The sequence below is a fragment of the Oreochromis aureus genome, linkage group 12 (genome assembly GCF_013358895.1).
Source record: "Oreochromis aureus strain Israel breed Guangdong linkage group 12, ZZ_aureus, whole genome shotgun sequence".
In the NCBI taxonomy this organism is placed as follows: Eukaryota; Metazoa; Chordata; class Actinopteri; order Cichliformes; family Cichlidae; genus Oreochromis; species Oreochromis aureus.
In genome coordinates, this window is record NC_052953.1 from 27,592,618 (window position 1) to 27,609,051 (window position 16,434).

Genomic DNA, 16,434 nt, shown 5'->3' on the forward strand with positions numbered 1-16,434 from the left:
TATCAGCTTCTGTCGACTTCTCTACCTCTTGATCACGGTACGTGTGACATACCTGCCAAATTGGAATTATCATAAGCTAAAATATCTCTTACCAAAGTCTCTATGGGATGACATCCAGCCAATTGACTTGAGGGAGACAATAGCCAGCAATCCGGAGCCCACAAAGGATCCAATCCCAGAGAAGAAAAAGAAGAGCCCCATGATGGCACTCTGCATGGACTTGGGGGCTGCAGAATAGGCAAACTCCAGGCCTGCAATAAAGATGAAAACACATACATAGAAATATATTTAATTAAATCTTAATGTAACGCAGCTTTATAGTTTATATGGTACAACATGTAATGAAATATGACAAAAGCTGCATTGATGATGTAATGTAACTTGGAATTCACTGCTACTTAGACACAGGATTTACCTAAGCAAGTTCTGAATAAATCCAAGTCTGAGATACTGGAGCAACAAGGTAACATAATTTACTTGGATATGAGCGGTGTGATAAATAATAATATGTGGAAATCTAAGTCTTTCCTGACTAAAATTAATGCTTCTTCACTTTGGATGTCATCTTCAGATGCATCTCTGGACCACTTTAAATTACATTTGGGGAAATGGGCAAACTTGCATGGAAGCAAATATGGCAAGCAGGATTGGTAGAGAAAACAATATCGTGTTGGCATGTCTAACAAAAAAACTGCTCTTTTTAAAAGATAGTCCCCAGATTTCAGATCATTTCAATTAAATGTCCTTCCTCAGAGACCCCAGAATATTGCACAGTTTGTGCAAAACCCAGAGGCAGCCTCTTGGTTTTAGACACACGGTTTTCTGGATTGTAAACTTTGGTAACGCCACTGATATAACAGCTTATCTGGCTCACGATCTATTACAATTTACATGTTATTGCCCATAAAAGTAACCAGTACCCACTAGGTGATCACTGCGTTTAGGTTTAATCAAAGATCAATACTGTAGAAAGAGTAGTGATTTTTGTTACTTCTAGTGGACAGACAACTAAAAACATCAGGCATGCTGGTGTACATTTTATGGGCGGAGTAACATTTCAATCCCAACTCTTCGTGTATTTATCCATCTGTGTAAAATAATTTTGTTTTTTGGGCGGGTTTTGTTGACTATTCACTTGTTAATTGCAAAAGAATTCCTTGGCAGCTCATTTCCTATGGTGGCACTGGACTGTGGTGTTTGTAAGTACTAAATAATTTGTGGAAGACAAATTATTCAGTATTTACTGTGTGATGGAAAAAAAAACAGACTGGAGGGAAAAAAAGAGCAAGAAACTTTTGAGAAAGAGGAGTATGGGGAGAAATCTGTGTGTCCTTTGCCTAAAACATTCTGTCTTGCTGCAAGCTGACATTGATAATTTCATGGCACCTCAAACATAGGAGGCCCTATAGCTACATCTGTCAGAAGAGATTAGGGAGTTGTGCTTATGTGTGGCTTTTAACATCCTTAGAGGGTAATATTGTGCAAATTAACGTGATGAACAGTTTCTTGACAGATACCTGCGATAGTTCTAAGAAAGAAAGAAAGACTGCAGAGGGATCCTTTTAGAATAAAAAGGCAGAGATTGATGTGGCAAACATTATCACTGGTATGCATGAAAATAACCTATATAACCTAAATGCCTCACTTGCTTTCAGGGAGTGTCGAATGACAAGTTTAATTTTAATAAGGAACAAAAAAACACTCAGAAGGGGAATACATATGTACACATCTAACATATACATTGTTTTCTATTCCCAAGGTCAAGGTTTTTTTTATGGTTTAGAAAGTAACATAAGCCGTCTACTATTTTCATAAGAAAAAAACATGTTTAAAAATACTGCGGGCACTATTTTCTTTTCTTTTACGAGAGGGTTTTGCATTTTCTTGCCACCTTAAAGCAGACGAACTTGAGTGGCATATGTGGAAAGCATTACCCACTGTCGTACAAGACTGGGGACTGCAGTCAGGAAGTTTGATAGCACCAGAGGTTTTACACAGATTTATTCAAACAGAAGATGACTAAGGGGAAATATTCCTCTTTACCAGACACATGCCACAATTCTGTCAGACATTTTGTCTTGAACTAAGCCCTGTGGGATGGAGAGAGAGGGGAGAGCAAGTTTATTTTAAGGATCCCTATAGCTTTGTTAAATCTCGGATTTGACTTTCATAGGGACTCTCTTTACGGAAGTTCCAGTGTTTTATAGAAGCCTTATGGATTTCCGCTCAAGGGTTGTATAATACCCAAGCTCATTAAACAAATTTAAGTCTCCAGAGATTTTTAAAGATGACAAATGTTTTCTGAGGGAACTGGACTGGCCAGATATTCCTTCAAGTCCTAAATATTAATGGTCTCATTTTCACTCTTAAGTAAGAAATAAAGAATGTACTACACCGGAGACCACACAATATGTTGTAGGACATTTCATAGTAGTAGGAGAATGACTCAATCATGCCTGGAGGGATTAACAAGTTGAATCACTAAGATAATTTGATGCCCGAGGCCATGACTGCAAGAGAAAGAAGGCAAAAAAATAAAGATTCCAATTAGATAGATAAGCTGAATGCGAGGTATATTTGCCTATTTTGTATGTCTGCATGCTAAAGGATAAAAATGACCCACAGCTGCTACTGCGTTCAACGCAAAACAACTTCATACAGAATTTCACATTTAGTGCATTTCTTACAAACACAAACAGCATTAAAGCAATTCCCCACTTTGCCACGTTATTGTATTACTGGGGCAATATGCTCTCCCCAAAGCTGTTAATGAAAAGGCATTTACTCTTCACGCCAGGGCTCGCAAGAAATGAAATGACTCTCATTTCTCGCGAGTTTCTTACCGAGCAGTTTTGAGCCGATACCTGGAAAATGATCACGAACAAGACTGTAGCTGTTGTTTGAACCAAGAGCTACTCTGACCCGCCTTGATCCAATGCAATTCTTTTCTTTTTCATCGCTTTTGCAAACATAAATGACAGGAAATGTATTTCTCTGAGAAAAATAAATAAATAAATGAAACACTTGAAATTTGAACCAAAGAATGTTGCGGGGAGAAAAACAACGGTTGAATTGTTTTCTTAGAATCGTCTTGTCTCGACTAAATAATGTTCACAAAGAATCTCAGCCATTGTAACATTTTCTACGCTGACAAAGAGGAATGTCATTACAAAGCCTTACCAGTATTAGTTTAAGGTATTTGCTGCTTCTAACTGGACAAATGTTAGAGCTGGATGAAAAATTAGGAGCCTATTCAAAATATTACAAATTAGAGGTGCAAATATTACTCTGATTTAATGTGAAAAGCAATCCACGCTACAGATACTACACGACAGACCCAGTGAGATGTTTTTTATTGCTATAGAGCCACCTGTTATACTATGTCATGTTAAATGTAAATGAATGTAAATCTGCAGTACAATGCTTCTAAAAGTGCAATTTGATAAGAAGAAATCTTAATAGGATGTTTAAGACCCGTTTTCTGCTTCTTTGGTGTATATACGCAGATGTAAATGTCAGATCTATCAAACTGCTGGACTGATAATTAAACTTTCATTGGCTATGGTGTAACACGTCCTTATTAACAGTGTGTCAGCTGTGAAAGCTAACTAAGTGAATATGTGGCAGTGCAATTTGTTAGTATTATCTCTCTTGAGCCGTCCCTTGTTTGTGGAAGGAAAAAGGCCCAATGTAAGAGTCATTGCATATGATGGCACATATCTAAAAATGTCAGCTCACCAAGCTATTAAACATTAAAGGTAAAAGCTTTATATCACGCTCAGCCTTGCACCGCAATTACAAATATAACCTTGGGGCTAATCGTGTATATACAGTATCTGTACATTTATGCATCTCGCCATCTCCTCTATCTGTTTCAAGAGCACTGGACGTAAAATGAAAGCTTTGCTTTTTCCTCCCTGTTTGTTAAAAAACGGTTACTGTATCCACACCTTATTTGGAAAATGCCCCATTACTTAACAATGTCTTGCAGTAGTGTGATAAAATCGGGATAATCAATTATCAATTGATGTTGTGGGCTATTTACTCTGGAGTATGGACTGCAACCCACAAACACATTAAGCTGGTGCAGGATGGCAATAAATCAAACAAAGTGTTCAAAAAGGATTTACACATTAGTCTTCACTGCATTGTGCTTACAGGAATAGGCACAATGGGTTTTAGCCCCCAATCTATTCTGAATGTTCAAAGGGAAAAGCTGACCAACTCAAAGTACAAGTCTCTTACTCTGGAGAAGGATGTGACATTTTACCGTTTGTCTGAGTCATCATGTTTACCTGATCGCACTATTAAATGAGAGCGTTTAGCATTTATTTGAAAACTTCACAGAGGATGTCAACTGGCTGTACCTGCAATGCTGGCAAATATTTCGCTGATTCCAATCAGCACATACTGAGGGATCTGCCACCATATGGCCAAATCTGCCGCGTGGTAGATGACGCTCCCAAGCATCTGGTCAATGGTACCATTGGATTTGACGATCTCCAAGCGCTTTGTCTCCAAAATACCTGATGGGGTGGACACAGAAAACAGTACAAGGAAGAACAATTAACTAAGGGGAAAGCAAAAAAAAAAAGACCTAAAATTTATTACACACACCATATATATTTAGCATGGGTAATTTGAAAAGGCTTACATTTTTTGGAAAGGATACTTTAAAGTCCATGACACCAACATACAGCAAAAAGCTGCCTGACTTAGAGTTTAACATTGAACAGTCCATTAAGGATTTAGCTAATTTTAAGGCTAGCCTACACTTCATTAAGATCACATCTGCACGCTTCTATATTCTGGCAGTTGGTAATGGGACGGTGCAGATGATTCAATAATAAGAACCAGGCAGTTGTCATCAACTGCCGCTGCTTCCTAAAAGCTTTATTCGATAGCTATTATCATGTAACCAGCGGCTATTTCCAGATAACTCCCAGAGACAGCCTCCTATCATAACTGCACTTAATGCTATATTTGAGAGGAGTTGTAGCCTTGTAATCCGGATATCCTATAATACCAGCTGTCCATCTCGAACAGCACGGCCACTGAGCTGCCCCGAGCAAGTCGCACACTATAAACGCACACATCTCTGCTCCCCCCCACCCACCCTAACTAAATATCACACAACAGACAACCCAGCGTGATCCCTGGAAACTCTGCTCTAGCTTTTCTGAAAAAAAAAAAAAAAAAAGGAAAAGAGGGCAAGAAAGAGTGAGAGAGCAACAGCAAGAGAGAGAGAAATGCTTTGGGTGCAATAGCCATTGAGCTTTAACCAAATGAGATCAGACAAAGTGAGAAAAGTGAGACAGCATGCTAAAAAACAAACAAACAAAAAAACAACAGAAAAAACAATGTCAGCATAGTTTTTGAGAGCTGGTCAGCATGTGGCCAAATTCTGGGAGTGTTGTAGAGAAATGATCAGAAACAGTCTACTGTCTGCTTAGCAGCATGCCTTCAGTAGTCCCTTTTCACTGCATGGGTAGCCCACCTGTCCTCGTACCACGTGTGTCAGCACAAACAGCTTCACCGTGTAAAATACTGCTGCACCAATCCAGACAAATACACAACAAGATGAAAGAGATGCTACCACCGAGGAGCAGCGGTGTGGCGTGCCGACGGTGTCATGTGTGACAACTATCTAGTCTGTGGATAAAAGATGCCACACTTGGACATTCACAGCTATCCATCTGTCAGTCTTTGAACTTCATGATTTTAGCTTGTGGACAGCTACAGATAAGCACCGAGTAAAGTCAACTTAGAATGCAGCTCGAAATGTAATAACAGTGTTAAGGCAGCACCCAGGAGTCAGTGTGCGTAACTGAACCAATGTGAATGGAGTCAGTTCTGGGGATAAACGGTGCACAGGCTCTGCAAATTACTGCTGTCTGAATAATTATTCAAATAAGCTGCAGATGCAATATCATTATACTGCATCTCAGTAATTCACTTTACAAAGCATATTACTGTAAAACTTTGACAGAGTCCTCCAATTTGTCTCCTGGAATCCAGGTCAGAAATTTGTCGCACACGAGTTGTGTACTCATCCGTCCAATTCCCACACTACCGCTGCACCATAAACACATTCTCTCCACTCCCAGAACTCAAAACGGCCTTCTGCAATATTCAGAGTTTACTTTGCCTGAATTTAAATGCAAGTGTTGCACTTTATTTCAGTAAGTCGAATGAAAAAGCAAACGAAAATGAAAATATTAGAAGGACCTTTATTTGTCAGAAACCTCATATCCTCTGATATTTAAATAAACACTGCAGATTTGGTTAATAATCATTCTACCGCATCAGGTTGATTGAAAAAGAGTCGTTTGATGGTCTTACTCTGCCAATCAAGACTAGAACATTTGAGGACTCTACAATCTTCTCTTTACACTCACTGTTTTGACGAGGTGAGCTTTAATATATTAAGTTGCTAGGTTTGTGTTTTTTTTGTGTTTTTTACACATTCTGCTATCAGATGACCATAAAGGAACAAGAATGAACAAGTTTATCATATACGTGGAGATAAGATCAGTTTGTAAAAAATACCATAAAATAATCGTGACCTAATGTCATGACACTTCAGTTTTGTTTTGTTGAACACTGTAGATTCGGCTTGCTTGAGCTATATAAGAATACGAACTCAAAAATGAAATGAAAGAATGGCCAGTTCTGCAGAGATTCCCTCACACTTATCCCCAACAACTGCTGTTTATTTTCATTGAGTGCATTATTCTCCATCTATAAAACCAAACTAGTCAATATCTAAGGATCACTAATAGTAAAATATGTTCATATTGCACATTTGCATTTCTGTGTAAGAAAAAGCGGAGCGTTTGTGGAATACAATGTAGACTGATTCTCAGGAGTGTTGCTGATTGGCTTTCTTCCTGCCTTCATGCTCGAAACATTTTAGCCTGGATGCATCAGTGCAGCAGCAACCACTGACAGGCCTGGCTGAAGCTTTATTTCGAAAACAATCTACAGACTGGAAAAGAACACGACTGAGCACGGCTGGTGCAGTCACACAGGACTAAAAAGTTAGATGCCACAGCGCTCTCTATAAGCTAGTGAGTGAGGGGGGACAATATCTGCTGCTTTTCCTTTGCCAGATGGAAAGTCATGGGGTTTTTCGGCATCGACTATAAATCTGTGACAAACCATCTTTCGAGTCCCACATAAAGCAACACCAGAATAGCAATGTAAAAAAAAAAAAAAACCCCTCACTCAGTGACCATATTTAAGTCATGTCGGTGAAGCTGCTTTGTAATAGAGCCATGTTACCAAAAGTAATAAAAATATAGATGAAGTAGCTGTATTGCTTGTTGCCCTGGAACTGCTGATTGTATGTTCCATCTACCACAGAAAATAAGCCCAACTTTGCCTTTTTTCCTTTGTTGTGTTTGTCCTACTTAAGTGACATGTACAGAGAACTCGGCTGCGGGTGCACTCACCCGCTGCCACGGCCGAGCACATGACAAAGAACATCCCTACTGCGATCCTTTTCAGGGAGGAGGGCAGCAGGCCGCGCCGTTTCAGGATTGGGTCCACCACTTTGTCCTTCAGGGGAATCAGCATGATAATGAGCACTGCGTCAAACATGGTGAGCCAGGCAGGCGGGAAGCGGAACGTCAACTGGGGAATCCAGGGGGAGAAACATGGGATGAAAGAGAACAAAAAGCAACAAAGTATGAAAACTACACAGTTCGACAAATGTTTGCATTCACTCGAGTCTGTGCATCGTTCAGACTTGATACTGCTCTGGCACCCCCAGGTGGTCGAAAGCAAAACATAAAGCAATTAAAAAAAAACCAAAAAAACCAAAACATAAATAGCATCTATAGTAATGCAAGCAGGCAGTCAATACCGAATAAATATTAAGCCTATTATTCACAGCCGTAGCAGCAGCAGCACTAGTATTAATAGGATTCATAAGTTCTCTTTTTTACATTCTAATCTATTAAAGCTTAAATGTGAGACAAAATTGACAAAGCTGATTCTGAATTATTACGATAAAGCGTAATCTTTGGAAGGAATAATTGTGCTGTGTAAACAGACTGGATGACATATCAATCAAACAGAAAATCCACTATAAGCATACAAAGTATTTACAAGTTGAGGCAATATCTCACTGACTGAGCAGTGTAACAGTGCAAACTGCTGGAGCAGAGGTTTTGGTTTTTTTTGTTTTGTTTTGTGCAATTCAAATTCCAAGTGCCATCTGAGCTCCTGATGTGTCTCTGGTTTAACACTTCTGATAGGATCATTTATTCTCAAATTGAATTTCCATTTCTTAGAGCGACCGCTGGCAATCTGTACGCAGCTCCTTAGAGAGTGTTTTTCTCTCTTGTTTGTACATTATCATATTCAAAATGATAGGAAGTGCTAAATGAGACTTCTTCTTTGCCAAGGCAAGGCTGGCATGAATGACTGAGGTGTCTCAGCAGGCCCAAATCTCACAAATCTCAGTGTTTTTTTGTTTTCTTCCCCACTTCCCCAAATGAAAACCACACATACACACTGTATACTGATTTAGCAGTTTGGGAAATGATAAGGACTTATTGCAAGATTTATATTTTCTGCTGCTCTTTATCTTGAGAAAATTGGATAGTGCTACCATTTAGGGATCAAAAAGTATCCCATAAAAATATGGTTGCACATGGCAGGTTGTGAGCATTTTAGCCATTATTTCCCTAGATCACCTTTAGATCAGCGTGAAAGAAGAGTTATTGAAGCATGCTTTTAATATATGCAATAATATTACATTTGTAGTATGTGTTCATTTTTGTCTGTTAAAAGGTAAAAGTTGGCTTGGGGTTAATGTGGGAGTCACGAAAGCAGTAAAATTACACTATTAGGTGTTTGTGAACACATTACATCCAACTATAATTTCAATAAGAATGCTCTGTTTTTCAGCTACAAGTACTGTTACACTTAAGGAGAGGAAGATAAATGATAGTATAGGATTCTTTTATCACATGCTGTCATGAGGCGCAGTAGATACAGAACGTGACTGTTTCTGAGAGCGCACAATTGTGTGAATTGCAATGGCCATTCAGTTTGGGAGAAGCCACCACACGCTTCCAGCAAATGTTTGCAGCCTCTTGTGTGTACTCTACACAGTTCTGCATTTTCAAACATTAGTAGATGCACAGAAAAACACTCCTCTCAGTAGTAGTACTAACCCAGTGTTTTTGTTTACATTTGGACTGGGAATTGACCAAAAAAAAAAAAAAAATCTATTTGCTGTAAAACATCATGCATGGCTGATCATTATCAAATTTCAGGCTTCAACTGGCTTTCACATGAATCCAATTTTGAGATTCAAGTTTTCAGACTTGCAACAATGATCTTGTGCGCATAAGCTCAAGGAACACTTGTGAATGTGTGACTCAAATTTCAGCATCTGAGCATTACGATCGTTTGCAAATATCACTGAATTTTCTTACCCCTTTAAGATCAGAGCAAGGTTTGTACATAAGCCTCGTTTACTATTGAAATATTGAGAGATTTTAAAAACAAGTTTTTAAGAAATAATAAAAAAAATGTTAAAAGCAGAAGAGCAATGGAACAAATAATTTTAGATCACTGCAAAGCATTTCTGAGATAACTGCAGAAACATTTACTTGATTACTATGTCCAAGTTGGTGTGAGACATTGGGGGGATTTCTAAACCATGTCATGAAGTTTCCTGCAGCTTCACTGCTCTAACCCTTATAATCTATTGTAACAGATTAGAGAAAAAAGCTTATATAAATATGTAATCTCTGCAGACGAATAATAAATTGTTTATCCTCTGAATGAGTAACAGGGCATGAAGTATTGAATGTATTGTGGGTTACCATGAAAACAGTTTTAATTTTAAAATGTGATTTTCAAATTAAAGTAGTTTTGTTTTCAAATTGCCAATCAAACCCAAAAATAAAGCAACTAGTCAAACAATTACTATAAATTCATAAATTTTAACCTCATAGTAGTAGTAATAGTAGTATGGGTGCCGTTTCTCCAAAGAGACAGTTTTTGTTCAGGTTGGCCACTGAAATGTGTCAGGTGAGACGAGACATCTATTCTCACTTCCCTTTTGATAATGACAAATGTCGAGGCCGGTAGCAGGAAGGGCCTAGTTCAATTTTTTCGTACCAGATAAACGGTGCACTTAGGCAAACTTTAAAATGTAGTTCTTACACACAGTTGTAAACATGTTACACGAGTAAACAAAGTCATGTCACATAGTTTCACGGTGTTCTAAGTCGAGTATTACTGTGGCTTTTCAACAGCACTAACTCAGACTGCGAGGTTTACCGACAAGTGTTTCACTTCACATTTCTGTGAAGTCGGTACACTTCACAATCACCTCAAGCATGCCTGTTCAGAAATATGAACAGACTTACTGCACTACGCAAGCTGCTGTTACTACTCAAGTTAATTTCATTGCTTTTGAACCTTTTGATTTTCAGTCATCAAAGCGCCGCAGCGCTCAACATCTAATCTGCTAGGGGTGTCCTGATAGACAAGTACTGGGCGTGTATCACATAGGCACAAATGCCTGAACACCGAGTCCTCCATTCCTTGCTGAACCATTTACTGCATGTCACTCCACTGGTCCTTCCCCGCCACCCAATTTTCTCTATTTTCTGCTGCCACTATAAAACGAAAACTTAAATTTGCCAAAACGAAAATAGACTCAGGCAAAGTGAGAGACAGGTATACCAGCAAAATTTGCCAAACAGAAACAGGTGGAGGCGCTGCTGTGGTGAGATACAATGCCAGCCAGGTTGCTAATCTGTGAGGTATTAGTCTATGAAGTTCTCACTTAATCCCCGTTGCATTATCAGCCTTTGCTGCTGCCTCCAGCTGTTGTGTGTCAGTGACCTACTGACTCCTTTAGTTTCAGCAGTAAAAAATATAGATCAAAACCACTTGTGAGAAAGCAGGCTAGAGCTCCACGCTGTTATGTTTAACTACAGAGAATTAGAGAACAGTTAAAGTACCACAGCACAAATCAAGTCAGAGCACACTGGCACTAAAACTGTTAATTAAACGGGAAAGAGGTGCAGGAGAGCGTCTCCACTTCAGTTTACCTTAGAGAAGTCAGAAGTGCTGTTTGGGGTCGTATCAGGAATCTTCAGATGGAGGCTCTGCAGGACGTACGTTGTCTGCATCTGTAATGCGAAAAGGAGATTAGAGTCTCAGCGTGAAGTCGTTCTCCACTTTCTGATCACCAGGGTGTCTGGTGCACACCATTCTTCTCCAGTTTTGACACAAACAATGCTTTACCTGATAATGTGTGCACATTATCTCTTGTGTTCTCACTTTGCATTTCTCATCATGCGCAATACTGTTTTAATGTTTGGATCTAACTTTATATCGGCTGATCTTACCTGAAAGTATACAGTCCAGTACGGAATAAGAGCAAAGAAAACCGGAAGGACCTTCACCAGTGCTTTGACTTCCTCTACTTTCTCTTCAGGAAATTTTCCTCCATAAGTCACTTTGGCACTGTCCAGTAGTGCCGGTTTGCTGTTTCACAGGAAAAATTTAATAAACATAAACCTGATTGAAATAGTTTAAAAATACAGTGTAATTAATGGCATAAAGCAAAAATAAATCTAGAATAAACTAGAATTGGTCTGTGCCCTTTAAGTGGGAAATTAATCAGCCTTTTATGTGAATCTCTCGGCCTTTAACAACAGCACTTCTAGAGATATGAAAGAAACTTTTTTTCTAAAGCCTATAATCCCCATCTCTGGAGAAAATGTCTTAATAAGAAATTCTTGAAAGGCAGCAGGACTGCCCAACTTAAAATATTCAATGTCAAGTTTATGAGCTAATAGTGCTACTTTGGTTCAAAGTCAAGTATCCGCACTTCAGAATAACTTAACCACATGGAACGAAGATGAATGCCTGAACCAATGGGGGAAAAAAAGAATTATACAGGTGGATCAAAGGAGGCTTTAACATAAAGCTCTACCAATAAAATAGAGCCATTTTATTCCACTGGTTCACAGTCACCATCCAACTAACGTCACTACACTACTTTAGGAAGCTGTCCCACTGAGACTGATCTGGGTGTGCTTTGTGTGGTTTGTTTGTACATGTATTTAATTACTGTATGAAATGCCACTCTTACCGGAGCAGGTTTGGCTCCACTGGTTTCTGTGAACAGCAGGCAAAAGCCAGGATCTTGAACATGTCAGTAAAGGCACTTCCATCGGCGGGCTTGGTGATGAAAACCATACGTCCCAGGAGAAAGACCAGGAAAGAGATACCAAGGCACACAGTAGGAAGGATGTAGCCAACCTCAAAGCTAACGTTTTGCTGGATGTAGGCCACACCTCCCAGTGACAGGATGGCACCCAAGTTAATAGACCAGTAGAACCAGTTGAAAAATCTGCGTGTGGCCTCTGGTCCTCTGTCTTTGACCTGCGAGCACACAAAGCACAGGGTGACGTATGTACGCAAGCAATTTTTTTTTTTCTTTAATCCAAACATAAAGAGCGTGTAAAAAGAGTAAGTGTACTCTGAACTTTGCAACAGTGGTTTGTCATGAGTTTGTAAGTTAACTACCAGCATCTGATTGTTATAAAAAAATAAGTGAAGTCACAAGTCCTCTGATATAAAAGATTAAGATTTCAAAGCCAGGAAACAGGGTTTAAATTGATTTAAACTGTGGCTGCATGACTCAAAGCTATAACATATAGTACAAAGTACAGTTTGTAAAAACCTAAACTGATCAAAAACACAACAGTGAACTGTCAATAACAAAGAGAAACAGTGATCACAAGCTGAACACCAATTTGCATGAGTCAACACATTTGCCACATTTATAGTAAAATATACATAGCAATACTGTGCAAACTTTATAATATCCTTATCTTTTTATCATCTCAGCTGAGTGAAATGAGCAGAAAAACAATAGAAGCAACTTTTTCTTTATTCTTTATCTGCTTATTGTAGCTTTTAGCATTCTTTAAAAGGTTGCAATTAAAGGTTATAATATTGGCTTAGTAACGCTGCAATAGCTGTCTATGCAAACACATAATATTATCATCTGATCCATCCCACATACAGTTATTCTTTTGAGTGAAAAGATTTTCTCAATTCCTGATGGATATGTTGCTTATATACAAGCACAAAAGATGCACTGGTACAGCTAAAATGACCAACCTAATGTACTGAACATAAGGTCAATACATTCAGCATAAATCTTTCTGGGGTTCATCAGTGCATTTGTGCAGAGTCAGTTATGAAAGTAATTCCATCATGGCATAGCTGGAGAAATAAATTCTTGTCAGCTATCTGAAATTACTGGGATTTCTGCAATGATTACTCATAAAATGTTGTCCAAGCTTCATAAAGGTCACAATTATAGTAAACACAACTTAACTAAACTCGCAACTCTGTTTGAACCTCAGTGGTATCCAATTAAGAAAATGAGACTGGATGGTTGTTGGGGTGCCTTTATATAAATAAAGGCAAAAAAGTCTGAGTTTCGATTGGTTGACATAAACGATGAACACCTTCCTCGTGATTGTAAAAGCATTTAGCGATATATGAAGCTATAAGCTAGAAAAAAGCTATAAGCTTATAGCTTTTTTCTAAAAGCTATAAGCTATAAGCTTTTTTCTAAAGAGCTGGAGCAAGACTATAGTTACAAAAACATTTAAGTTACCTGAAATAAAAACTACACTTAACACAAGAACTAGGAAAACTAACTTAAATCATATTGTGGGTTTCCAAAACTACAAGAGGAAATATGTTTTAGTCTTTGTCAGCGCAACAAACATTAGAATGTTTTGGTGAATAAGACTAGTGTGCATACATGACACAGAAATTGTGTTTTTATAGTAATATTTATTCTAAATTTCTTGAATATTTCCCTGACAAATACCCCTACATAATGAAAATTCAACCAGATATGAATAAAGTCTAACACAAACTAAAACTAATTAAATATATACAATTAAAATACATCTGTCTCTGAGTGGTGACACCTGTAGATATTTCCACAACTGGACACTAACACTGTCAGAAAAATAATAATGGCAGTGGAAAAAAAAATGTGTTAAAGGGAAAACACACTACTAGCAAAACAACCAGATCCAGCCATTAGTTGGAAAGCTTGGAAGATCTACAGATTTTTAATGAGATTTCTAGATCAGTGATGCGTGAAGAGATTTATCAAAAGGTGGACAACTCCATCATCCCAACTTTAAAGTCTGGTGGAGCCAAAATCACGTATGGATAGCTTGTTATCACTGAATTAAAGAGCAGCTGTCTGTGTTTTAAAGGAAAGGTTAGGTGAACTAGCAAGCAAACATTAAATCATTTTATGAGCAGCTACCGGAAACAGCCCCATTTGAAAGCTGTAGCTGCTATAGGAGGTTCAACAACAAGTTGCTACAAACAATAAACTAATATAAATCCAACTTTTTGTGCTATATGTTCAGTCAGATTGTGTTTCTTTACAATTGTCACCGAAGATCAGACCAAGTATCATGACTGACAAAACTGCAAGTCCAAGTTTGGTAATTCCAAAGAGGTCACAAACTTTTTTTTTTTCATGCAAATGCACTGTGCTTAAAAGGGGGAAATCACAACAATCAGTATGATAATTTTTTTACGCTGTGAGAGGGTGTCGTTATTAGGAATGAGGCCAATTTTAACAGGGACTCTTCTGTTTCTCTTAAATATTCAAATCTCCCACGCACCAAGGACTTTCACTTTTTGGAGGATCACTAATGGGAAAATTTTGTCTGTATGAGGTAAAAATTTCAGTTTCAGTACGCAGGAAAAAGTAACCTCATGGTGCATTTCGTTTGCTTTAACATTAGCGGACTTTTACAAAAAAGAAAAAAAAAAGCGGTCTCTCTTGTGTGTTGTGTATGTGAACATAACATTGCACTAATCATATTCGTTCTGCCAGCTCCCTTTGAAACATTTTATCCTCTCCTGATTAGATTACTCTGAGAAACAATGACCCCATTGATGAACTTTCCCACTTCCATGATTGCGTGTTGTGGAGGGTCCTCTAGATAATTTTGATACTAAACTGACAGATGTGTGTTTCACTTCTTATTACCAACTAAGAGCAATTGAAGAAGTGTTTTTAAGTGTTTCAGTTTGTACATGTGTTCCAGAGAGATGTATTGTCTATTCTACAAGATGCTTCAAAATGTTTAGTTTTTAATGGTAAGAGCCATAAGTAGCCATGACAATCAAGAGGATGTATGTCTCAGTGAAATGTCATGGCGCAGCTAAAGCCCCATGACATGTCTGACTTCATTGATGTCCCCACTACACATTTTATACAGGCCAATTCCAGAAAGCTAATGGTTCAGGTTATGGCCTTCTTGCAACACGAAGCTCCAGGTATTTCCTAATTAATACAAACTTTAATAACTCATAGTAGTGCTGTTTATACTTTACCTGATCTGCTCCAAATGGAGTGATGTTAGACTTCACAGTACCCACACCTAAGGCAATTAAGAAAAGTCCACCATAGACTGCTGGGCCACAATATGGGGCACGAATGGGGCATGTAACGTTTTTTGGAGTGGTAACGTTTGTGTTCAGACACTCAGCAGGCTGCACAGGAAATGCCATTTCTTCCCCGCACAGGTGTATCCTGGTGCCCTCGTTTGAAATAAAAGGGAAAAACAGCATGCCAAAAATGTACAGAACCAAACTTGCGGCAATGGTCAAGAATTTTCCGAGGTATGCATCGGCCAACCAGCCTCCAAATGGTGAAATCAGGTAAGTTACTCCCATGAACATGAGTGGTGCCTGGCTCGCCTGAGTGCCCTCCCAATAAAAAGGACTACCATTGAGAAAAAGAACCAGGTTGGACGTTATGCCATAGAAAGCAATCCTCTCTAATGACTCGGCCAGCAGGATGGCCGCACATGCCAATCTTCTTCCTTCGAAGACTGACGGTGGTGAAGGTCTGCTCTCAGTGTCTGAGTCCAAAAGAGGGGTGCTCTCATTGGCGTCCCTGTTGTAAGCCATTCTCGCCCAACTTAGTGGAATAGAGTTTCTTCCTTATTTTTAAGAGTTCAAACCTGAAAATAAAACACAGATATAAACCAAACGGTGACACCGCAGCACAAACACAAACAAATGTACATTTACAACATCTAAATTGCCAAAGGAGAGCCCATTTTCTTGTCATATAGGTTTTTAGCTTAGTACAAACCTGAAGTAAGCTAGCTTAAACACCACAACAGCTTGTTAAAGTTTTTCATTACCTTACCTTTAATGACAAAAACACGTCCCAGGGGTCTTCGGTTGTCTCCATCAATCTAGACCATGCTAACCGCTCAAATGTTTCGTTTGTACTGTCTAAAAGCTGAACTTTATGAAAAGAGAACTGGGTGTCAACAGAAAAACAGTGTCACAGTCCTGTCGCGTGACACATAGCTCAGTCAAAAGCTG

At 38.7% G+C, this 16,434-nt stretch overlaps 1 protein-coding gene across 1 annotated transcript in view; it reads right to left on the minus strand.

Annotated features, from left to right (window-relative positions):
- slc15a4 (solute carrier family 15 member 4) overlaps positions 1–16,429 on the minus strand; it is a 28,322-nt gene extending 11,893 nt beyond the window's left edge. The window contains exons 1-8 of the mRNA XM_031743696.2: positions 16,253–16,429; positions 15,430–16,061; positions 12,131–12,423; positions 11,382–11,520; positions 11,082–11,162; positions 7,455–7,635; positions 4,368–4,526; positions 93–251 (exon numbers count right to left, since the gene is read on the minus strand). Coding sequence (XP_031599556.1) covers positions 93–251; positions 4,368–4,526; positions 7,455–7,635; positions 11,082–11,162; positions 11,382–11,520; positions 12,131–12,423; positions 15,430–16,008 — 1,591 coding nt within the window. The 5' untranslated portion in view covers positions 16,009–16,061; positions 16,253–16,429. The remainder of the gene's footprint in view (positions 1–92; positions 252–4,367; positions 4,527–7,454; positions 7,636–11,081; positions 11,163–11,381; positions 11,521–12,130; positions 12,424–15,429; positions 16,062–16,252) is intronic.
- Positions 16,430–16,434: the final 5 nt, after the last annotated feature.